The sequence below is a fragment of the Vombatus ursinus genome, unplaced genomic scaffold (assembly GCF_900497805.2).
Source record: "Vombatus ursinus unplaced genomic scaffold, bare-nosed wombat genome assembly UNPS02014847.1, whole genome shotgun sequence".
NCBI classification, from domain to species: domain Eukaryota; kingdom Metazoa; phylum Chordata; class Mammalia; order Diprotodontia; family Vombatidae; genus Vombatus; species Vombatus ursinus.
Window position 1 is genome coordinate 15,085,978 of NW_020954625.1, and position 24,858 is coordinate 15,110,835.

Here is a 24,858-nt window from a genome sequence, read left to right on the forward strand (position 1 = left end):
CTGAGGGAGGAGACGGCTTTGAAGAGTGGGACCTCTGAGAATTGAGAAGAACGCTAGCCTTGGCTGTTGAGAGTTGAGCTGTGATGAGGAGCAGGCCCAGAGAACCCAGCAGAACCACTTGCCCAAAAGATTCCAAGTTCATGAGGAACAGCATAGAGATACCAAGAGATGAACAAGGACATCAGGGCTCCACAGTGCTGGGGGCATGAATGGCCTTGGCCACATGTTTTATCCACGCATGTGCTTCTCTACCATTGTCTAAATATGTGTGCCTCCTTTTCCCACTGAAATTATTCAGATAATTTCATTTAAGTAAATGACTTCATTTTGAGTTCATTATGTCTACTACTTGACCAATATAGGTAATCTTATGGATAGGGGCTTATGAGCTATAGATTTAGACATGCAGACCTGCAGAGTACCTTGAACCTAGGAGCAGCCACACATTCCTACTCTGGGAACTCAACCTGTGAGTGTAAGTTGGGGGAGGAGTAGTTTCCAGAGGAGGCCCGATACAATTTTAACTAAAAATATAATGCTAAATATTTGCACTAACTATAACTAAAAGCACTTCAGGGGTACCAGGAGAAAATGATGAAATATAGCAATTATAAAATAAAGAAAATAGATTCATTGAGGATAATTACCTAAAGAGATGATAACATTAGCTGGCTAAAATTATTATTGTTAGTGATGATAGTAATAGCTGATGCTTACACAGAATTTTAAAGGTTGCAAAACACTTTGCATACATTATCTGATTTGTGGGCAATAGCAATAATTCCATATGCATAGATTTCTTTTGACAATTTCCTATAAAAGCCAATGTTTGCACCTAGAGTTCCAATTTTATTCAAGCACTTTTGTGCTTTTAAAACATTTTTCTGAATTTAAAAAAACCCACCAAGAAGTGAATTAGCATTGAGGGTTGCAGCTCTCCTCAAAAGATTGAAAAGAATGAAGGATCTGCTTCAGAAATCCCTGAAGACATTTAGAAATGGAAGAATAGCTGTGATTTGTCAGTGGTCTGGGTTTTCTCCTGTATCTTCCTTCTCTTCTTGTACTTTGTTTTTGTCTTCAGCTTGCCTATCTGAGGCTAGAGAAGTAGCAAGGGCTTGGAAATCACTTAGGAGTGCTCAGGTGAGGGATTTGGACTCCTTCTCCTTGGTCTTGCCCAGCGGGAGCATTGGGGGAGAAGTTGCTGGGAACTTATATCAAGTCTAAACTTGATGTAAGACAACACTGCCAATGAGGTCTTTGAAAAGTGGAATGGGCTGCCTCAGGAGGTGGTGAGCTCTCTGTCATGGGAAGTCTTCAAGTAGAGGCTAGGTGACCACTTGTCAAGAATGGGATTGATAGAATTCCTAGGCAAGCATGGAATAGACCAAACGACCTTCGAAGTTCCTTCCAGCTCTTGGGTTCCATTTTACTCATATTGGCTATGATGAATAAATTAGAAGTGGTATTTTTGTTTCACTTTTTTTAAAAAGGAAACATGTAGTTTCATCATTTCAAAAAGCTCCTCTACCAATGCAGAGAAGCATCTGCTTTCTGTGGCAACAACCCATCTCTGCCTTAGTCAGAGGCCAGAACTCTATCCTATGTCTTTGCCATACTGTTTCTTAGGACTAAGGGTGTGCTGGAATCCCCAAAAGAACTGTTTTCAAATAGCTAACGTTCTTTTACAAAGGCAATAGGACATGGTGGATAGAATGATGAATTCAGAGCCAGGCACACTTGGGCTCTAGTCCTATCTCTGATGCGCACACACACACACACACACACACACACACACACACATTGTTGGAATGACCATAGGCAAGTAGTGTTAACTTCAAGGCCTTAGATAACTCTCTAAGACTGACCTGCTCAGTTTTAGATGATAAAGATCTCCTGTGACATATCTAGGCAATATTACCATGACTCTCAATAGGAAGGCTGTGAAGTCAGCCAGGGCAAAAGCCCTTTCTCACTGGGATCTATCCAGTGCCTCCCTACTTCTTAATTAGCCCTGGGGAAATTCCTTCTCTGCCCAATGGAGGTTTTGGGAGTTGGTTTTTGCTACCCCTTCTAGTCCTAGGTCCTCGTATAATCCCAGTGCGATTTCAAGACAGATTCCCCAGGGCCCTGTGGACTTGGCAAGTTGTACATGAGTTAACCCAATGTTGATACTTTGAACACTGAGCTTGGATGCGTATGAAATGAAAACAGAAATGAAAAAGCTTATGGGACAATAAGTAGAATGAGGAATTCTCCATGAAACTTCACTTTCTGTAGGTATTATCCAACCTTTTGAGTACATCTTCAGAAAGCTTTCTTCTCACATATGGGGGTCTTAGTGTCCTAGAAGCTCAATAGGAGGAGGATGTAGGCTACTGTGATCTTGGGCTGCTTTGAGAGACACAGCTTCTGAGGAGGTGTCCTTGAAACAGAAGCTAGAGAACCACTCATTGAATGCTTTTTTTTTCCCACTGGGGCCCATAGGAGGAAGAGGTGGCCCTTCTTCTTGCTAAGGCAGACCCCTCTACATGCACAAGTGATCCTATTTCATCCTGTCATCTCATTAATCTTCAGTCTTTGTCTACTAGCTACTTCCCTGCTGTCTGCAAAAGTCTCTCCATCCTTAAAAAACCCTCCCTTGATCTGATCATCCCCATGAGCTATCCTCCTATAACTCTCCTCTCTTTCAAGGCTAAACTTCTTGAGACAGCCAGCAACAATTGGCACCTCCACTTCCTTTCCTCTCACTCTCTACAGTCTGATTTCCAACTTCATCACTCAACTGAAACTGCTCTCTCCAGAGTTACCAATGACCTCTTAAATGCCAAATCTGTGGCCTTTTAAAAATCTTCATCCTTCTCCATTTCTCTGCAGCCTTTAACATTGTCAATCACCCTCTTCTCCTCTCTAGTTTTTGGTGACACTGCTCTCTCCTGGTTTTCCTTCTGCCTCTATGACCACTCCTTTTAATCTCCCATACTTGATCTCCATCTAGGTCATGACTACTAGCCATGGGGGTCACCCAAGGCTCTATCATGAGTCCTCTTCTCTTTTCCCTCTTGGTTGGGGGTCTCATTCAGTGCCCATGGGTTAAAATTATTTTCTGTATGTAGATGATCCGCAAATCTAATTATCTAGTCCCAAGCTCTTTCTTGACCTCCACTCTTGCATTTCCAACTGCCTACTAGACGTCTCTAAGACTGAACTCATCTTTCCCTCCAAACTCATCCTTCTTCCTAACTTCTCTTTTGCTGTTGAGGGTACCACCATCCTCCCAGTCACCCAGGGTCCCAAACTTTGGGTCTTTCTTTAGTCATTCCTCACTCTCACTTACCCCATATGTCCAATCTGTTGTCAAGTCCTGTTGTTTTGACTTTTATAACATCTCTTTTACTCTTCTCTTCTCTGAAAAGCCACATCTTTGATCCAGGCTGTTATTACCTCATGCCTGGATTGTTGTATTAGCCTTTTAGTTGGCAATAGCTTTTTTCTTCCCTGCTTCATGCCTTTCCCCAAGCCATCTTCTTCTCAGAAGCCAACATGATCTTCCTAAAGGACAGATCTGATCATATCACTCCACTACTCAAGGAAACATCAGTTTAATGAACTCTTGGTAAACTTCAGTGGCCCTCCCTCTTACCTCTAGGGTCAAATATAAAACCATCTTTGGCTCTTAAAGCCCTTTGCATCTTGGCATCTTCCTACCTTTCCAGTCTTCTTTACTCCCCTCCATGTGCTCTATGATGTAGCATACTGCCTCCTTGCTGTTCCTCATCCATGACACTCCATCTCCTGACTTAAGGCCTTTGCCCTGGCTATGCCCCATGCCTGGAATTCCTCCCTCCTCATCTCTCCCTCCTGACTTCCCTGGCTTCCTTCAAGCCTCAACTCAAATTCATCTTCCTTCTGAAAGAAGCCTTTCCTACTTAATACCAGAGTCTTTCCTCTGGGTTTACCTCCTCTATCTCTGTATACCTGCTCTGTATCTATCTTGTCTATACATAGTTGCTTGCATGTTTTCTTCCATTATAATGTGAGCTTCTCAAGGGCAAGGACTGGTTTTGCCTATCTTTGTATCCTCTGTGCTTCTCTAAATGCTTCACACACAGTAAGTGCTTAATAAGCATTTGCTGACTTAACTGTGCTCTGCCCTGGTCAGACCTCATGGAGTATTGTCTTCTTTCTTGGGTATCACATTTTAGGAAGGCTAATAGTCTGCTAGAGAATGTTCAGAAAAAGACAGCGAGGGCACCAGGGCTTCTTATACAGGTGCAGGATGCCTTCTGAGGTCCCTTCCACCTCTGAGATTGGTGACACTACCCCTGTCTTGGTTTCGTGTCTCACAATCCAAAGTTGTCATAAATAACTTAACCAGAGTAAGGCTGTGGAGGCAAAATTGTCTTCCATTTTCAGCCAGTTAATGGGTCACATTTCTCAGTCAATTAAATAAGTGGCTCATAATTTTTTCTCTAAATGGGGTCATAGCTGTCCCTCTGCTCTCAATTCAATTCATTTTAGCAAGCTTTAATTAAGCACTTGAGATGTAAGATCAGATTAATGTACACATTTCATAAGTTAATTAGCACTTATCTAGTGCCTACCGTGTGTAGCGCACTGTGCTTGATCGTGAATACAAAGTTAAAATAAGAAACACTTCTTGCCCTCAGGAAGCTTGCACTCTACTTGGAGGGATACAGCCTGTACACAGAGAAGCAAATGTTAAGTAATTGGGGGAGAAGAGAGTGCTAATAATGAGGTAGCATCAGAGAAACCTGGGTATAGAGGATTGAACCCAAGGCTCGGAATAAGCTAAGGATTCTTGGGGGCCGAGGTGAGGAGGAAGGGCAGAGGATTAAGCATTTCTGCATGAAGAAACTCCAGTCACTGAACTATGTGTTATTTATTCTTGGTCATTCACTTTACAAGTCAACAAACATTCATTAAGTACCTAGTACATCCCATGTGTTGGAGATTCAAAGCCAAAAATGAGATAGGCTTGCCCTCAGCTGAGGATTTTAAGAGGCTGAGTCTGAGGCTGAGTTCAGTTTTACTCACATCATGCCTAAATGAACCTCTCTGCAAATTGGCCAGGTCATACAGTCAATATGTGTCAGAGGCAAGATTTGAACTCAGGGCTTGTTGACTTTTGGTAAGTGTTACAAATTGTCCTTCCTACCCCCTTCTCCTGCCTGGAACTATCCCTCTTGCCTGCCTCTACCCATCCCTGCCTCTACTTTTCAAATCAGCTAGGATAATCTCAGGTGGGGTCTAAGGTAGCCAGCCTGGCAGAGAGAAAAGAAGGGGTGAATCACTCACCCCCCCCAAGGCCGATATGCCTGTCCTCTGACCCCAGGACAGACCTAGCCCCTCAGTGTTCCAGGGTCTGACTCATCTCTTCATTCTCTTCTACCTCTGGGAAGAGTTTCGACCTGTTCATTGCCCCCAGACACTTCATCCCTGCCCTGCTGATAAAGGGATTGGGGGCCCCAGGTCTCATTCCTTTGAAAGGCAGACAGACCTTGTTTCAGATCTTTGGTGTAGTCCTGACTGGAAAGTTTCCTGACTGGATCCAGGTGAGAAAAAAAGAGGAGGTTGGTTTTTTTTAAAACTTCTAAATTCCTGGCAGCGGAAAGGGAAGTGGGTGAGTCAGTCCTGGGACTAGGGAAGAAGAAAGGGCGTAACAGGAGAGCCAGCCTAGTATTCCTGGAAGGGCCCCCTCTCTCCCCTGGCCTGGCCAGGCTCTCCTTTTGCCTGGTGGAGGAGAGGAATAGAGAACACTTGTTTTGGAGTCAGGACACCTGTCCAGGCTCTGTCACTCGCTCTGTGACCCTGGACAAGTCATCCAGTGTCTCTGAGGCTCAGTCTCCCCATCTGTAAAAGGGGGACAATCATACAGTTCTGCCTCCCAGGATGGTGGGAGAAAAGTTCATTAAAAGACTAGAAATGTAAGCTCTCCAGTCCAAAAGTCTTTAATGGGCATATACATGGCGTTGTACATTATAAACAGGTAGTTACATATGTAATAATTTGAAAAGTGAGTGAGAACTAACAATTGGGATGGAGGGGGCTGGTGACAAGAGGTGACAAGTGACCCCCTGAGCTTTGGAGGAAGCTCCAGATTCTATGAGGTGGAGGCCAAGAGGGAGTACTTTGAGGTCAGCCTTTGCCAAGACTTGTAGGTAGGACATGGAATGCCAAATACAAATCATAATGAGAGTCCTCTTTGGCTAGAATGCAGAGTGTGTAAAGGGCAGTAACTAATAGGCAGTCAGTCTGGAAAGGTAAGCTGGACCCAGACCGTGAAGGCCTTTTAATGCCAGCCTGAAGTATGTGTATTTTATCCCAGAGTCAACAGCACTCGTGTGAAGATTCTTGACCGACAGAGTGCTGTGGTCAGATTTGTGTTTTATAAAGATTATTCTGGAATCTGCTTGGAGGATGAATTGGAAAGGAAACAAATGGACCTCAAATCTAAAGATAGGAGGTGGCACACTGTTATTTATGTTGGTGAGAGACCAAAATAATGACTTTTCTCATTTTTTTAAAAAGAGTATATTAAAACTTGTTTAATGTGGGACTCTGACATCCTACGCCAGTACACTAGGTTTTCTCAGCCTGGGTGAAGGGTTGAAAAAAATAACAGACAATTGGCACGATTCCAATCAGAACTGAAACTCAGCACAGGCCTTACGCTGGAAGCCTTCCACTTGAGGAGTCTCTGCAGTCCTTTTTGCTCTTCACCCTAAGCCTGCCCCCCTGTATTTCTCTTCTCTCCTCTTTCACAACACAAGTGATAGTTCAGAGAAACTGAATCCCATGCCAGTGATTCTGACTTGTAGAGCTGGGATTCCTTTTCATGGAGACCACATGGTGACATGAAAAAAAGGGCTGGGTTTTGATTAAATGGGTAAAAAATGACTCTGCAGACTAAAGCATGTGGTCTGATGGATGGCCCACAGAGCACTTTCATCAGCACATCTATGTGGGGCTGGCACTGCAGATGGGTAGGGAGTTGGGCCTCAAACTAGAGAGGAAGAATAAAGTGGGCTCTATTGCTTTTGGGAAGTCAGGCAAGAATTTGAACCATAGCAAACTGTTTCCTAGTATGAAGCTCCATCATTTTCATAACAAAAGTCTTCTGTCAGGGCTATGTGGCTGTAAATCTGGAATGCTCCAATTTCTGAGATGTCAAAGCTACAGTTGACCCACAGGGCAATGGAGATACTCATGCCAGGCATGAAAAGGTTGTAACATGATTTCAATGATCAAGAAATGTCAGAAGGGCCATCAAGGAAATATATGATTGACAAAAGAAGTGGCCAGTCATGCAGAGAGGGAGAGAGAGATAAAAGATAGGCCATCAGAGGGGGTCTGAACCTAAAGGAAGGCCCCTACCATTTTGGATGGCAGGACCTCTGCAGAAGACAAATATAAAAGCAAATGAAAAGATATGGATGGGTGACAGTATACATCATTGCTGAGGTAGTCCATGCCGGTCCATGCTGGTTTTGGAAATATTATCTTCACAATTAATTATTAACTGTGCTATGTTTGTACTGTAACAGTCATTTGGGTAAGACTTGGACCTCTGCCAGGTTTGGGGGGGGGTACAAGTTGCTAAAGACCCTACAAACTCTATTTCTTGCCAGTTTGAGAAGAGACGCTATTGTGGGATCAGACCTGGAGGGAGTTTTTCCATTGCTGCTAGAGTTTGAAGACTCTCTGGAGAGGGTCACAGAAGAGAGAGTTGAAGAGATGAAGAGATTTGGAGAGGTGAAGAGTTAGAGAGAGGCTGAAAAAGAGTGAGGACTTTGAGAATTGGGCTGAAAAGAATGAGCAATATGAAGGCAACGGACGAAAGGAGAAATAAAACTAGGGCGGGGCTGCCATGGGTCCTACAGACATCTCAGGGCAGAAGACCTGGCCTGAAAGAACCAGCCATATCCATTTCTTCAAGTATGGCAGGAAGTTCCAAAAAATGATCTGTTCTTACCGTAACTTCTTTTTCCTGTGACTCTCCATTAATATAATAGCTAACTTTTATATAGCACCTACTATGTGCCAGGCACTGTGCTAAGTGCTTTACAATTATTATCTCATTTGATCCTCATAACAACCATGGGAGGTTGGTGCTGTTATAATCTCCATTTTACAGTTGAGGAAACTGAGGTAATGGTTAAGTGACTTGACCAAGGTCAAACAGTTAACATGTGTCTGAGGCCAGAGTTGAACTCAGGTATTACTGACTCTAGGCCCTGGTGCTCTCTCCACTGCTCTACCTAGCTGCCTCAGTAAGATACTATCACTTACTCTGCTCAATTCTTTCTTTCTTTTTTTTTTTTTGCTTAGGCAGTTGGAGTTAAGCCCAGGGTGATACAGCTAGTAAGTGTCAAGTGTTTGGTCTGAGGCCGAATTTGAACTCGGGTCCTCCTGACTTCAGCACTGGTGCTCTAACCACTGCGCCACCTAGCTGCCCTTGCTCGATTCTTTACTTGAAAATTTCTGGTAGCCTGAATCCTTACCTCAACCCAGACAAGGATTAGCTAACAATGAATATAAATTGAAGTCAAGGCAGAAAGTCAAACTTCTGCCTAAATGTTAGGAATTTTCCTAATTGGGGGCTCAGAGCCATTATGATGGTACTTTTAACTTTTCACTTAACATAAACTTTAGGGAACTGGAGAAGGGGCCATGTGAACCTGAGGGGTCATTACATTGCCTGCCCCCAGCTAAAGAAATGACAAATTGTTTGTTTTGTGTGTGTGTGTATGCGAGTGTTTTTTTGCTTTTTGGTGAGGCAGTCAGGGTTAAGTGCCTTGCCCAGGATCACACAGCTAGTAAGTGTCATGTGTCTGAGGGAAGATTTGAACTCGGGTCCTCCTGACACCAAGGCCAGAGCTCTATCTGCTGTGCCACCTAGTTGCTTCTGACAAATTGTTTTAACAGGATGTGGCTGATTAAATCTCAGACACAAAGAAGACTTTCTGGTCCCAGTTCAGCCATTTATGAATTATTATGACCTTAAGCAAATTTCATCCCCTGTTAGCCTTCTAGCACTGATCTATGATCCCATGAATTTCCCCTCATGAAGCCTTTCTTACCCCTTCCTCCCTTCCAGCTTCTAGTACCTTCCTTTCCAAGGTTCTCTTTGCTTTCTGTGTATTTTTTATATCCCCGGATATGCCGCCTCCATATTGTCTCTTCCTTTAGAATGAAAGCTCCTTGAGGGCAGGACTGTTTGGTTTTTGTCTTTGCACTCCCCAGTGCATAGTGGAATTTGTAGTGTTTGCACCTGGTATGGTGGAATTTGTAGTGTATGCATTTGTCTTGTGGTCAAAGGTCTTGGGTTCCAGTCTTACCTAAAGTTGCCAGGGGATGTGGGATTGATTGCATCAAGAGATCATGAAGAAGAAGACCAGTAAAGTTTAGCTCCCCAAAATATCACGTCCTAGATTGGAGAGCCCAGAGATGGATGCCCATGTTGTCATTCATGCCTTGTGCTTCTTTTTATTAATTAGGCATAAAAGATGGGATGTGCTTAATTTGCACTGGCATACACTCTTCCTGCCCAAATTATATTTGTTTATTTGTTTCCCTCCAGGAGAATGTAAGTTCCTTGAGGGCAGGCATAGGCTCTTTTTCATTTTGTCTTTGCATGCTGGGTGTTGAATGAATGCATGAATGAGACAGCAGCTTAACATGGTGGACACAACCTACACCAAGTTCTAAATGTCCTTTTCTTTTGGGTTTTCACTTTTGCTTAGGACCTGCCGCTGAACCACCTCCTGATTTCACTTAATGATGGAATCAAAAAAGCCTCCAGATGGCGGATGGGGCTGGGTGATTGTCATCGCTTCCTTCTTTACTCAGTTTCTGTGCTATGGGTCCCCAATAGCAGTTGGAGTCTTATACCTCGAGTGGCTGGATATCTTCCATGAAGGAAAAGGAAAGACAGCCTGGGTCGGATCGCTTGCCAATGGAGTTGGCTTGATTTTAAGTAAGTAGCTCCAAGTAAATGCTTTGTGTTTCTAAAGGGAATTGAAGCATCTGATATTAAACTGCATTAGTGACCTCTGAGGATCTGGATTCAAATCCTGACTTTTCCACTTTGTACCTGAATGATCTTGGGCAAGTCACCTTCCCTTTTGGGGGCTTCCGTTCTCTCCTCTGTAGAAGGAAGGTATTGGACACGATAATCTCCAAGGTCTGTTCTCACTCCACATTTGTGATCTTTTGATTCTAGGACCATTTCGTAGAAACATCCTTGCTCAAACCATGTAAGGTGCTGGATAGGGCAAGGAGTGGAGGTAGAAGGTGGTGTGGCCTGTGCCGCCATCCAATGTGTGTGGCCCATAGCGCAGGGTCATTCCATGCATTCAGCGTTTATACTGGGATGCCCGAACAGCTGGCTACTTCCCCATGGTTCAGTGGTTTGGACACGGGACATTCAGTTCAATCCACCAAACACTAATTAATCAGTTATTACACTGTGCCAGGCACCATGTGAATCAGGGATACAGAGGCAAGAACAAAGCAGCTCCTGACCCCAAGAAGCTTTCATTCTACCTGATTACATTTGGCATGGATTTAGCCATACCACCGTGAGTCAAATCACATTCCCTAGAAGAAAACAACAACTTGGTGAAGGAGACAGGACACTAAATTGAAGGTCAGAGGTCCTAGGTTCAAATTCCCAGTTCTGCTATCTACTACCCATGTAAGCAAGTCATATCACCTCCATGGGGCTCTGTGAAATTGAGAAGGTCGAGTGATATGGCTTGCTCCCTCCCCTTCTTCTGCCCCTGAATGCATTTCCACAATTGTCTAATATGCTTTCTTTTGATTAGTAGGTCTAATAAGATTGCAGAGTCTTATTTTTTTAATAATCAATTTTATAAGGTAATCCTAACAATTCACAATCAACTCTTGCCATACTAAGTCTTGGCTTCTAAGATTATCCTGAAATACTACAGGCATGTACTGATCCTTCATGCTTCCTCCTAAGAAATCCATTCTTTCAGGTCTCTCCAGTTTCCTGAAATTGCCTGATGATAGGAACTAACATTTTTATAGTGCCTTTATGGCCATGATTTCATTTTAGCATTGCAGCAGCCTTAGGAAACAGGAACTTCAGATATTATTGTCCCTATTTTACAGTTGAGAAAACTGAGGAACTTGCCTTTAGTCACACAGCTAAGAAGTGTCTGAGGTGGGCTTTCTATCCAGAGACCGATCTTACTCTGGATCTAACACTCTAGCTACTCGACCAAGATGCTTTTGGGAAAGAAGCAGTTCTTGAAAACCCAAAAAAGATTTTAATTTTTTGTCTGAAAAATGACCCCCAAGTCTGCCTGGTTTACAAGTTGTTGAATGTTCTCCTAGGCATCAAGTCTGAGATGTTCTAACATCATTCAAAGTCCTGCCTCCTTTGAACCTCCAACTAGCTCTAAAGTCACAGCCCTAAAGCTATGTCTGTATCACTCATTAACAGAACGATTGTAGAGTAGTTTGGACTGTGACCTAACATTGCCATCACCAGTCCTGGCCTGTCTATCAGACTGGTCTTGCAGTTTTATGGGAAAAGCACTGGAGGAGGCTCTAAGGCTGTTTTCCTAAGATGACTTAGGGAAAGTTTTTTCCATCCTCTGGACCTCATCTCTCTCATCTGTAACATAAGGGGATTGGGTGAGATGATATTTAAGGTCTGGAGGCCACTATTTCAGGGTGAAAGACCCAGTAGAGCCACCTGCTTCTTCTTCCTACCTTTCAGACCCAACCCCTTTGACCCACCCCAGCTTTCTGATCTGCACCAGGAGAAAGAGAAAGTTTCTCACCTGCCTTTGGTTGCAAAAAGCCTGAGCTTGTCATGTTCTGTAGCTTGTCATTGCAGTGCTCATGGCTGTGTATTGCTGTTTTCCTCACTGTTGCACTGTTTAGCCTGTGTGGTTTTGCAGAGTGTAAATGGTTCCCAGAAATAGACATAGAGCTGAATGATCGAAGGAAGGCTCTTTTTCAACTCGCAGCAGACCCCAAAAGAGCATCGATGTGTTGTGGTCTGCCAACTAATCACAGAACTGTAGATGGGCAGTCTTTACAGAATCCAGGTCTTGGGAAAGACTTTGCTAATAGCAATTTACACTTCTGGGGCTTTCTCCCTCAACAAGTGTAGCAGGTTACAGTATGAACATGGGTGGCGAGTTAAAAATCTGTTGGCATTTGTCTAGGTTCTTCTCTCTAGGTGATTATTTTTCACTTCTTTCTAACATTTTCATAATTTTCAAAAAATTTCCTTTTGTCCCCTCCCTTTTTTATTTTTTGATCTAGACCTTTGATTAGTCGATCAACCAACAAACATTTATTAAGCACTAACTTTGTGCCAAGCAATGTGCTAAGTGCTGGAGAGGTATAGAAAGGCAAAAATCAAGTCCCTGCTTTTGGAGGACTCACATTCTGATGGGGAGACAACATCTCAATAACTAGGTACATACAAGATGTATTTGCAGGGCAAAAGGAAGGCAACTTCAGAGAGAAGGAGCTTACATGGGGGTGACACAAGCCTCTTGTAGATGGTGGGATTTGAACTGGGTCTTGAAAAGAGACTCAAGAAATAGAAGTGAGAAGGGAGAGCATTCAATGCATGAGGGCAAGTGTCCAGTGCCAAGACATGGAGTCAGGAGATGGGCTCTCCTGTCTGAGGAATAGCAAGGCTATCTGAATTATAAAGTACTTGAAGGGGAATCAGAGTATGAGAAGATTGGAAAAGTAGGAGTGGGGCCAGGTGCTGAAGAGCTTTAGAAGCCAAACAAGATTTTCCATCAGATCCTGGAGGCAATGGGTAGCCACCGGGGTTATTGTGTAAGGGGGTGACACAGTTGGACCTACTCATTAGGAACATCCCTTTGGCGGCAGATGGATTCCAGTGGGGAGAGACTTTGAGAGAGGGAGAACCACTGTCTCAATAGTACAGGTGTGAGGGCTTCTTGGAAAGGTTCTGGGTAAAGATCCAGCTGGAGGTGGCCTGGGGTGGGTGGCCTATGATTTAATTAGTTTAGAGAACTTCTGGTGTGGAAACTCCATCTGCTGCACAGATTGGCAACTCCTCTTTAACTTATAGTCTTAGAATTGCCTGCCACACTGAGTCACATGTATGGTCTAACAAATGATAGAATCGAATAGTAATTTCTTCATAATCTAACTGAAAAGGAAGAGATTAGATGATTGGATGATCTTTAAGGCCCCTTCTGGCTCTAAATCTGTGTCTATTTCCTTCCCCTCATCGTGAGCATGAATTAGCATTTAGAAAGGCATTAGAGAGAGGCCATCCCACTGTACTGTACTCGTCTCAGATCCCATCTGGAGTACCATGTTCCCAACTGGGTGCCTAACCCATTTTAGAGAAGACTTTGAGAAGCTGGAGAGCGAGATGGTGAAGGACCTCCAGGCCAACCCAGGGGAGGATCCATGTAAGGAATGAAGTATTTATATTGGAGAACAAAAATCTTGGGGAAGGGCAGGGAGAGATCACGATTAACCAAACAGCTTTGAGCATTTGGAGGAGGGAGGAGAACTGTTTTATCTGGTCCCCGAGGGCAGAAGTAGGAATTGAGGGGAGAAGCTTCAGTCCCGCAAGTCTGGGCTGGATGTCAGGAAAATCTTTGACAATTAGAGCTATTAAAAAGGTTCTTTTAGGGCATTTTGAAGTCTTCAAGCAATCTGGATGGTTGCTTTAGGGGGATGATTCTTGTTAGACTAGACTGCCCCGAGGACCCTTCCAGTCTTGAGACTAGGAGTTTTTGTGATCTCTAAGGCCCCTTCAGCTCCCTCAGGGAAAGGAATGAATGAACAAAAATGTCATTTATTCAGCCCTTGCTGTGTGCTAAGAGCTGGGGATGCAAAATAGAAGCAGACTCAATCCCTGTCCTCAAGGAGTTTATGGTTTAATGGTAGGGAGATAGCATCCTAAACATAATAAAGTATTTACAAGCTATCTTTGGAAGTGTGCTTTCATGCTCAGTATTTATTGAGAGGTTTACAGCCTTATGAGTTTTATATTTGTTAGAGCCAGATTTCTACTTCTTTTCTAAGCCTGAGAATTCCAAAATTTTCCATCATTTGAGTAATGTGATTTCAATGATCCAATGGCTCCTAGCCCATGATGGAGAACAAATGCTGGTTGTACCCACTGGATTTATAAGCACCGGCCTGAAATCATGACAGAAACTTGAGGGTCTACAGATAAATTAGGCCTCAATGAGGTCAGAAGTGCAAATACAAAGTGAACGTCTTAATGGAGCATTGCTGGATGTTTGCTCCTATTTGCGTTGGCAGGGTTGTTTAATGCTCTGCTCTTTATTGGGTTGCTGGCTTTGATGTCAATCCAGCAGTAATTTTTATCTCGTGTATGTCACAGAAATATGTGAGATACACAAAAGTCCTCTTTTGATGCCTCATTTTGGTGGGAAGGGGTCCCAGGGCCTCAAATGCTATGCTCAAGCGCTGGTAGGTTTTGCCAAGATAGAAAGGCTTCAGACAGGGGCCAGGCAAGGAATGACTTTGTGTTTGTTCATGGAGGCTATCTAAATGCAGGGGGTTCATTTCAAGCTTATCTGCTGAATGATGAATTTTTCAATGGCATCAAATAACAAAAAACATCTACTATGGCAGGGACCCTTAACCTTGGTCTGTGATCCACCACCATTTTGGAGGAGAGGCTGTGAATAGATTTTAGGGGATCTGTGGACTTGGATGGAAAAAGATTACAACTTTATTTTTACTAACCTCTAACTGAAATTTAACATTTCCTTCAATTATGATTTTGAAAAACATTATTCTGAGAAAGGGCCATAGGCTTCCCTAGCCTACCAAAGAAATCCAGAACACGAAAAGGGTTAAGGACCCCTAGACCAAAGCATCATGGGTGTATCCTGCCCTGGTGGAAGGGATATTTGTGGGATAAAATCACAGATCCTTGAGATATGAAATACTGTATAAAAATGCCAGGTTGCTCTTTGGTTACATATTGGCTCCAATGGGGCTTAGAACTCCCAGGATCCGCAGATTATCTAGAGAGATGTGAATCTTAGTATGTGCCCTTTGACTCCATCTCTAGCTATTTTCGTGGAAGTAACATTCCTTTAATAAATGCTCAATCTCTATTTCTGTATTTCTGTCTGTTACTCTCTCTCTCTCTCCTCTCTGTCTGTCTCTGTCTCTGTCTCACCATCAGTCAATTAACAAACATTTATCAAGCACCTACTATGGTTCCAGGCCTGTACCAGATACTGGGGATAATACAACTACCAGATAATGAATGAAACGATGGCAGACAAATGGGCAATAAGCATTTATTAAGCACTTACTGTGTGCCAGGCACTAGGGATACGAAGGCAGGCTCAAAAAAAATAAAATCCAGTCCCTACTCTCAAGGAGCTCCAAGTCTAATGGCTGGAGGGTGGGTGGAAGACAACACGTAGACAGCTATGTACAACCTAACTATAGACGGGATATATTGGGGATGATCAGCAGAGGGCAGATGCTGGCATTTGGGGAGATGTGGAGAGGCCCCTCAGAGAAGGTGGGGTTTTGGCTGAGAAGCCTGAAGGAGGAGAGAAGGAAGGAGACATCTCCAGGCATGGGGAAGGCCAGGGAAAATGAACAGAGATGGTTTTGGCTAGGTGGGTCTTTCATCACCTTTCCAGCCATCCTTGTGGTTAACTTACAATGAGACCATGCATGGACACCTTTAAATGCTCTATAAATGTGAGGTAATTGTTATAATCATTATTATTAGTATTCTACCTGATTGTAGGTTGACTCTGCTGGGGGGTCCCTTTCATCCATAGGTTGGCCATGCACCCCCATCCCCTGTCTTTTAGGAGCACGAGTAGAAGTCTGGATGTCATAGATGTAACAGACGCTTTAGAATGACAGAATCCTAGACTTGGAGCTGGAAAAGATGGAAAAGCTGTCAAATCTAATCTTCTCATTTTACAGATAAGGAAACTGAGGCAGAGAGAGGTTAAGTGAATTGCCCAGAATCACTTAGCCAGTAAATGTCTGAGGCAGGATTTGAACTCAGGTCTATCCTGGTGCCAAATCCCAAGCTCTACCCACTGTACCACCTACCTGCCTCTAAGTTAGAGATGGCCGGAGAAAATCTCTCCATTTTTTCCATTACAACTCCTCTGGTTCCCCTGTAGGTGGGAGATAATGCCAAAGATGGAGCTGGAAGGGACCTCCAGTCACTTCATTTTGTAGATGAAGAAACTGAGGCCAGAGAGGTGAATGCCTTGCCTAACATGGTGGTCAGCAGCAGAGCTGGGGTTTGAAGCCAGGACCTCTGGCTCCATCAAAATTACTCTTTTCCACTGTCCCATGCTTCCTCGGAACATGGTCCGTATCAGTGTCACCTACATACACATTCTTGATTCCATTTAAATCTCAAAATCGCAGCATTGGCAGGGGACATCAAAAGGAGAGGTGTTCAGTGGAAAGTCCATCCCATTGGGAGCCTGGGTTCAAATCTCAGCCCTATGACCAACCATGCCCTTGTGACCTACACTCCCTTTGCCTCTGCGGGCCACAGTTTCCTCATCTATAAAATGTGAGGGCTGAACAAGATGATTCCTAAAGTCCCTTAGCTTGAAAATCGTGTGATTGGTCAACCTTGTTCCTGGATAGATGTCTCCTCAAAAGCATCTCTGCCTGAGAAGGGGTGGTCTAAACTCCAGAAATAAGCACTCGTGGTGACCCAGCACCTCCCACTTTGGAACTGGTAGGAAGATTTTTTTGACATCAACCCTCAATTTACCTCTTTGTAACTTAGACCCATAGCTCCTGTTTGGCCCTCCAGGGCCAAGCAGAATGAAGCTGCTCCCTCTTTCCTATGATTTCATTGTGACAGGAAACTCTCTACCAATGCAGGTTGGCACCTTCTCTGCAGCTAATCAGTCAGAGCTAATAGTCAGCCCAGAGCGCTGAGAGGTGAAGTTACTTGCTCCTCCAAAATAACCAAGAAGTATTTAGTGAGCACCTACTGTATACCTCCTGCAGGGAGCAAGAGTTGCTCTGTGTGGGAATCAGGAGGTGCCAAAAACAGAGACAGTCTTGACAACCTTTTCCTAAGACCCCATAGGAATACGGAACTTTTTATTTACTAAATTATATGTTCTTTGAGGCTGGGAACAGGGAGTCAACTTTCTGGTGAGCTTACTGTTTTGTTTCGTTTTACTTTTAGGCCCCATCTGTAGTCTCTGTGTTGAATCCTTTGGTGCAAGACCCGTCGCGATCTTCAGTGGCTTCATGGTGGCAGGGGGCCTCATGATCAGCGCCTATGCTCCAAACCTCTACTTTCTGTTCTTTTCATATGGAACTGCGGTTGGTAAGAGACCTCATCCCCACCAGGGGCTTCAGGGGATACAGATCGAAGGCTATTTTTCCTGTGTGTGTGTGTGTGAGTGTGTGTGTGTGTGTGTGTGTGTGTGTGTGTGTGTATCAATTAAAAAATAGATAGATATAGATATTGTCATTTTTATATTATCTTCATTTCTAAATATATCCCTCTTCTCTCACTTCTACAGAGAGTCATCCATTAGCAAAAAGAATAGGAGCCACAATAAAATAATAATGATAATTAATAATGGCAAATATCTATGCAGCTGGATAGTTCAATGGATAAAGTGTTGGACCTGAAGTCAGAAAGGCCCTCAGTTTTCTTGTCTGTAAAATGAGAATGATAATAGCACCTATATCTCACAGGGTTGTGGTGAGGATCAAATGAGATATTTGTTAAACATTTAGCACAGTGCCTGGCACTGTGGTATATAAATGTTTACTATTGTTGTTATTATTATTATTAAAAGATAGTTACAACCAATTCATTCTAATCTAGAGTTGTGAACACCAAATGAAATAATATTTGTAAAGCACTGCACACAGTGCCTGACACATAGTAGGTGCTACATAAATGTTGACTATTATTGTTAAAAGATAGTTACAACCAATCCATTCTAATCTAGAGTTGTGAACACCAAATGGAATAATATTTGTGAAACGCTGCACACAGTGCCTGACACATAGTAGGTGCTAAATAAATGTTAGCTATTATCATTATCATTATTATTCTTAAAAGATACGTACAACCAAGTCATTCTAATTGAGAGTTGTGAATACCAAATGAAATAATATTTGTAAAGTGCTTTGAGAACATTAAAGAAGCTCATAGATGCTAAGTGCCATTTTTAGTATTGTTATTGTTACTGTCATTGTGGTTTTTTATTATTATTAGCTTGGTAGACCACTAGCCTAGATGCTGAGGATTCTGGCTCACCACCCCCCACCCTGATGAGACATGAGGGGAAGAATGCCAAAGCCTCCTGACATCCTCACCTACAGCAGGGCTCCAAGAGGCAACAGGGTGGAGGGATTTTATTTCAGTCATGAGTATTCAACCTGGGCAAATGCCCTGTGGCAGGAGATGGCGTCTGCCATTATACAGGAAATGGCAAGTGGGCGGCTGTAGTGTTCACTGGAGGAGAGGTGAGGGAGTTGATAAAGTGTAATCCCTGACAACCAGCACACCTATGGTTAAAATGCTATTTTCTTCCTATCTATTCCTTGCCATGTAGACAGACTCCCTTCTCCCTTTGGTGATCTTTCTGAGACTGGTGAGGAGAAATGCTTTCCTAGCCCGATCCTCTTCCTTCAATTACACAAACGGACAAAATCTGCTTCACTTTTATTCCTTTTAGCAGAAGTGAAAGTTTTTATTGGCCTTTTCATGGTACCGTCATAAAAGATGGTCCTTTGTTTGCTCTTGACCTGAAGTTACCTTACAGCACTTCTTGGTGACTTCCTGGTAAATCAGTATTTGTGGGAACATAACCCTAAAATGAGATCAAGAGCCAGCCAACTAGATATCTGGTCTATACCAGGCATTCTTCACCTTTTTCGTATCATGGACCCCCTGGGCATCCTGGGGAGCCTAGGGAGCCTTTTCCACAATCATGTTTTTAATGCATAAAATAAAGTAATAGGATGACCAAGAAAACCAATTATACTGAAATAGAGATAGCAGTTTGCTGGTAAATGTTTAACAAGCAGCTCTGGGCAGGTGGATGTACATATGACAGAGTTTAATCTGCATGATTCACATCTTTGCCATCACTTTCTTACCTAGACAATAACAGTATAATGAATCAAACCCTGATTTGTAGTATTTGGTGATTTCTGAGGTGAGAATGTTCACGCCCACAATTTAACAACTGGGACTTCTGGGTTTGTATTAGCTGGCTCCAGCATGTGCCTGGGGGGAAAATACACACACACACATGTATACACACATGCATATGTACATGCATGCATATAGGTATATACACATGCACATATGTGTATATACATATATGTACACAAATATACATGTATATGGGTATGTGTATTTCCCCCCCCTCAAGTTTAGGTTAAGAGCCCCTAGTCTACACCACGGAAAACATCAGGATATTTGGAACCATATCTGGTGTCATATAGTAGGCAAATTATCTATTTCCAGAGCCTCAATTTCCTCATTGTAAAATGGGAGAAAGGATGGAGTAGATGTTCCCTAAGGTCCCTTTTAGAGCTGGATCTGTGATTATAAATCTCAATGTGTGAGTAACTCACTGTTGCTCAAGAGTTTCTGGTCCATGGGTACTCTTATGATTCTCCTCCCAAAATAAAAGCCTGCTCTATGGAAGTGACTAAACATGATGTGGTTTGGGGTTATTGACACTATCAGCTCTTTATTATTCAAGGTGGTGTTATGTGCCAACGCTTTTCTCTTCCCTAATACCAATACCTTAGTTTTCTTGTTGTGGTGGAGGGAACCACTAAAATAATTAAATGATGGGGAAGCTAGGTGGTGCAGTGGATAGAATACCAGGCCTGGAATCAGGAAGACCTAAATTCAAATTGGACCTCAAACTCTTATTAGCTGTGTGACCCTCGGCGAGTCATCTTAGCCTCTGTCTGCCTCAGTTTCCTCATCTGTAAATTGGGGATAATAATAGCACCTATACCTCACAGGGTTGTTGTGAGGATGAAATGAGAGAAATGAGATGAATGAATATGAGATAACTTGAAAAAGAAGGGAAAGGAAGAGTAAGGGTATTAGAAAAGACTTTTCATAGATGACGGTCCAGAAATTGAAAATGGAAAGTAGCTCTAAGGCACTCTGAGAAGAGGAGGTAAGAAGGACATGGAGAGAGGAAGTGGACAGAGGTTGCCAAAGCATGGAGGCAGCAGTTGGAGTACCAAGTCTGGGGAACTCAGTGTTTAGTTGGAAGAGCATTCTGTGGAAAGCTGCTTGGCAGGTGTTTGCTAATAGATGGACCACCCAACTCACATGCCATGTTCTTCGTTTGTGTCATGGGAGAGCAGTTGAAGGAACTGGGAATGTTTGAAACCTGGAGAGCAATCGACAGGAAAGGTGTGATGGTGATCTTCGGGTATTTAAAGGGTGATTTTCTGGAAGACTTGTCCTGTTTGGTCCTAGAGAGCAGAACTAGGAACAAGGAGGGCAAGTGGCAGAGACAAGTGCTGATGTCAAGATAAAATTTCCTAACACCTGGTTAGCCACCTCAAGACTGGATGGATTACTGCTCATTGGAGGTCTTTAGGCAGGGTACATTTTAGTAAGAGTCATGTATGGGTTGGATGGCTCCCCTCCAACTCTCAAGATCCGTGGGTCCACAGAGCTATGGTCAGTGAAGACGGGAAAGCCTGGAGTCAGAATGGGAAAGGCTTTAGGGATCACATGAGGACCCAGAGGCAATCAAGAGTCACTTCCATTCCTTGGGTGGGGGTAGGGGGTGACACGTTCAGACCTATGCTTTAGGACTATGGATTTGGCACCTCTGTGGAGAATGGATTCAACAAGGAAGAGGATGGCTGCAGAAGACCAGTTAGACAGAGATGTATTTAAAGAAAGATGAAGGATTGACCACATTATAATTTACTGAAGTAATGTCTTCCTTCCTTCCTTCCTTCCTTCCTTCCTTCCTTCCTTCCTTCCTTCCTTCCTTCCTTCCTTCCTTCCTTCCTTCCTTCCTTCCTTTCTTCCTTCTTTCTTTCCTCTCTCTCTCTCTTTTGGCTCACATTTTAGCAGGAAAAGCCAAAGGCAGGCTTCAAAAGTAGAGATCAAGTCTGAAACCTTGTCAGACTAAAATGAAGCTATAGGAAATCTCAAGTCTTGACCAGGGCAGATTTGGGTTTAAGCCAGACAGCCAAGGTTGATGGACAAAGCTTACTTCCAAAGGGCTGGATTTCACTGGGGAGGGGGCTGATGCAGATCTTGGGGAGCCACACTCTTTTGCAGAGGATTTTATGAGTTGCTGTGGCCCAAAATAATCACCACCTGGTGGCTTACCCATGGGTTGGGTGCCTCTGTTCTTAACCCAGCTGGTCCGGGGTTGTTAGACACATAGTTTGTTTCTGGATCTGTCACTGAAGTTTTTCCAGATTAGTAAGACCTGTCAGAGTGTGCACAGCTTTTAATCCAAGTCACCCCCACACCAGGATGACATATCACAGTTGGATTTTGTTGGAATGCTTAACTGCCCTCTACTAAAACCCTGGCAGAGATGAGGAATAAAGAATAAGGAAATGAGCCACTAGCAGTTCAAGGGAGATGTGACCATTCCTAGGCTAAATGTGGGTGTAGCCATCCCTACAAGAGTCCATTTTTTTTGACATTGAATAGAATGACAAGGGTCCTGGGAGGCCTTTTAGTCCAATCCATATTTAAAGAGGCTTCCCCTTTACCCCCCAACTCAACATAGCTGACAAGTTATCACTTACCTCTACATAAAGATGTTCGGTGACCTCCCAAAGTCTACTTTGGGCTAGCTCTAATTGCTAGGAAGCTTTTCCTTACATTAATTCTAAATGTGTCTCTTTGAAACTCCTTCCCTTTTTACTCTTCTTCTCCCATTGGGAAACAGAACTGGTCTAATTCTTCTTCCCTTGAGTGAGAGCCAGTCAGAGAGCTGAACAATACTCCCATATCCTCCCTGAGTCTGCTGTCCTCCAGACTAAATATCCCCAGTTCCTTTGTCTGATCCACACCTGGCATGTGACCCTCACAGGCATGAGCATGAGGCCCTTCAACAGTCTGATTGCTCTCCCTGGATTACTTTTCAATTGGTCAGTGTCCTTGCCAAAACAAAGTGTCTAGGTCACACACCAGCTCATGGTGTGAAGATAGGCAAACACAGGAAAAATTCAGCTCTTTCAGCCTGGAGAAGGTCAAGAAAATAGGTAAATGGGTCAGTTGGTTGTTCAAGGAAGAAGCAACTAGGGTTCTCTCTTTTTTATCAGAGAAAGCAAGATTGCGTTGCTCAATCAGTCTATACATATATATGTATTATTTTGTGTCAACACAGTGCTCAGCAGTGGGCAGAAAAAGGCAGAAAAGACCCTCAAGGGTTTTATATTCTAATGCTGGAGACAAATATTACCTAGAAATATATAAGCTATATACAGTCATCGGAAGGTAATCTCAGAGGGGAAAGCATTAGCAGCTGGTGGGAGGAGTGGGAAAGGCCTCAGCTTAAAGGAAGCTAGTCTGCTAAAAGGTGGAGGTGGCAAGGAAAAACATCACAGGTGTTGGGGTCAGCCAGTGCAAAGAAGGAGATGATAGATGGAGGGTCATGTGGGAGGAACAGCTAGGCAGCCCACCAGTGTGGTTGGATCATAAAGTTCATGGAGAGGAATACAGTGGATATGAAGATGCAGAGAGATTGCCTGAAAGACTTGGTGAAGAGGAAACTTAGATGTGACCATTGAGATTGAATCCTCTGCTAACCAGGAGAACGTTGTACACAGAAACAGCAATATTGTACAATGAAGAACTATGAATGACTTAGCTATTGTCAGCAATACATGATCCAAGCCAATCCCAAAGGACTCATGATGAAGCATGCTGTCCGCCTCCAGAGAAAGAACCAATATTGTCTGGATACAGACTGAAGTATTCTTTCTTTCTCTCTCTCTTTCTCTTTCTTTTTTTCTTTTTCTTTCTTTCTTTCTTTCTTTCCTTCTTTCTTTCTTTCTTTCTTTCTTTCTTTCTTTCTTTCTTTCTTTCTTTCTTTCTTTCTTTCTTTCTTTCTTTCTTTCTTTCTTTCTTTCCTTTTATTCCTTTTCTTAAATTTGTGTCTTCTTGTGCAAAGGACTAATATGGAAATGTTTTCCATGATTGTGCATATGTAACCTATATCAGAATGCTTACTGTCTCAGGGATGGGACAGGGGAGGGACAGATGAAGAGAGAGAATTTGGAACTCAAAACTTAAAAAAAATGCCAAAAATTATCTTAACATGTAATTGGGGAAAAATACTATTAAAAAATTAAACCCTCTGCTAATGGGATCCAAGGCAGATGTGAAGAAATCTACGATCTAGAAAACTTTGTTAAAAGTTTGGTCAAGTTACTAATCGATCATGGCCCATTGGATTATACTCCACATAGAAGTCCTATGGTCTTTTTCGCATGTGTGATTTCTTTGTTTATCTGTTTTAGGCTTCGGATGTGGTTTATTATACACTGCAGCAGTGACCATTACATGCCAGTATTTTGATAAACGCCGAGGTCTTGCGCTTGGCCTGATTTCAACAGGTAAGTTTTCTAACTCTATAGGAGATTTGCAGCCTTCAAAACTTGTCCAGAAAATAGGACCCAGAGTGAAATTTATTCAAGTAGTCTTTCCCCAGGGGTAGAAATACAGGTACTTGATATTCTCTATTCTTTACCCAAGAGAAACTTTCACTCACCCTGGTAAATGGGGGTGGTGCAATGTCTCCTAAGCTAACACTCAGGTTGAATACAGCATCTCATTAAATGCTGGTATATGTTTTGTCTTCTCCTAATTAGGAGGTAAACTCCTGGAGAGCAGAGACTGTCTCATTTTTTTTTTGTTTTGTTTCTACTCCAAGGGCTTGGCTCCTCAGAGGCTTTAATCAGTGTTTGTTCATTCATTCATTCATTCATTTGTTCATTCATTCATTTGTTTATTCATTCATTCATTCATTTGTTCATTCATTTATTCATATTTCCTCCATGGCTGCAGATTGCAACATAGCCACACCTACCTTCTTGTGTAAGTCGTTTCTTTAGTAATCCTCAGAGACCCTAATGCACTGAGGGTCTTCTTACCCCTCTAACTGTCCACCTGTCCTCATTGCCTCTTGCTGTAGGACTGGCTTACCTTTTCTCCTGCCATATGTATCCTGGATGAAGCTTTTCCTGGTACTCCTTGCATTTATACTCTTCTTGTTAACATCCCATAGCTTGATTACATTCACAGCGCATCTCTTCACTGTCCTTTGGTGACCTATAAGATTGCAATGTGAATAGAAGCCTTGAGCTTCTAACCAAAACCAAAATGGTAGATGGGTCAGTGTAGAGGTACTGAGTCTATGATCTTAATATGGTGAGATTGTTTCTTGGGATTTTGGCTGTGATCTAGTGTAAAGATGTGCTCACTAAGGAAGCCAACTTTATATTCTTTTCCCCTTTCCCAATTTCATGTGAGTAATTTAGAAAAGAATGTCTATTAAATTTTATTTCTTGATGAGATTGTTTGTGGACACTTTCTCTTGAGGGAGATAAAGTTCTACTGTGAGTTACTTTATTCTTAAGAAGCTGATGTCACAATTTCAAAAAGTTGTACTGAGATCTACACGTCATTAATGGGTCTTATTTGCTTCAGAATTAGAAAAAATTATCAAATATTCTCCACAGAATAAAAGTAATAGCTCTGGTGTCTACAGTACTTTATAGTCTACAAAGTTCTTTCTTCACAACTTTATCAAAGAGATAATGTAAATA

General features: G+C 42.8%; 1 protein-coding gene across 3 annotated transcripts in view; it reads left to right on the forward strand.

Annotated features, from left to right (window-relative positions):
- The window catches only part of SLC16A9 (solute carrier family 16 member 9), a 46,479-nt gene that overhangs the window by 10,676 nt on the left and 10,945 nt on the right, over positions 1-24,858 (forward strand). For all 3 annotated transcript variants that reach the window (XM_027840523.1, XM_027840525.1, XM_027840524.1), the window contains exons 2-4: positions 9,765-9,997; positions 17,237-17,380; positions 23,551-23,646. In XM_027840523.1, the coding sequence (XP_027696324.1) occupies positions 9,799-9,997; positions 17,237-17,380; positions 23,551-23,646 (439 nt within the window). In that variant the 5' untranslated portion in view covers positions 9,765-9,798. The remainder of the gene's footprint in view (positions 1-9,764; positions 9,998-17,236; positions 17,381-23,550; positions 23,647-24,858) is intronic.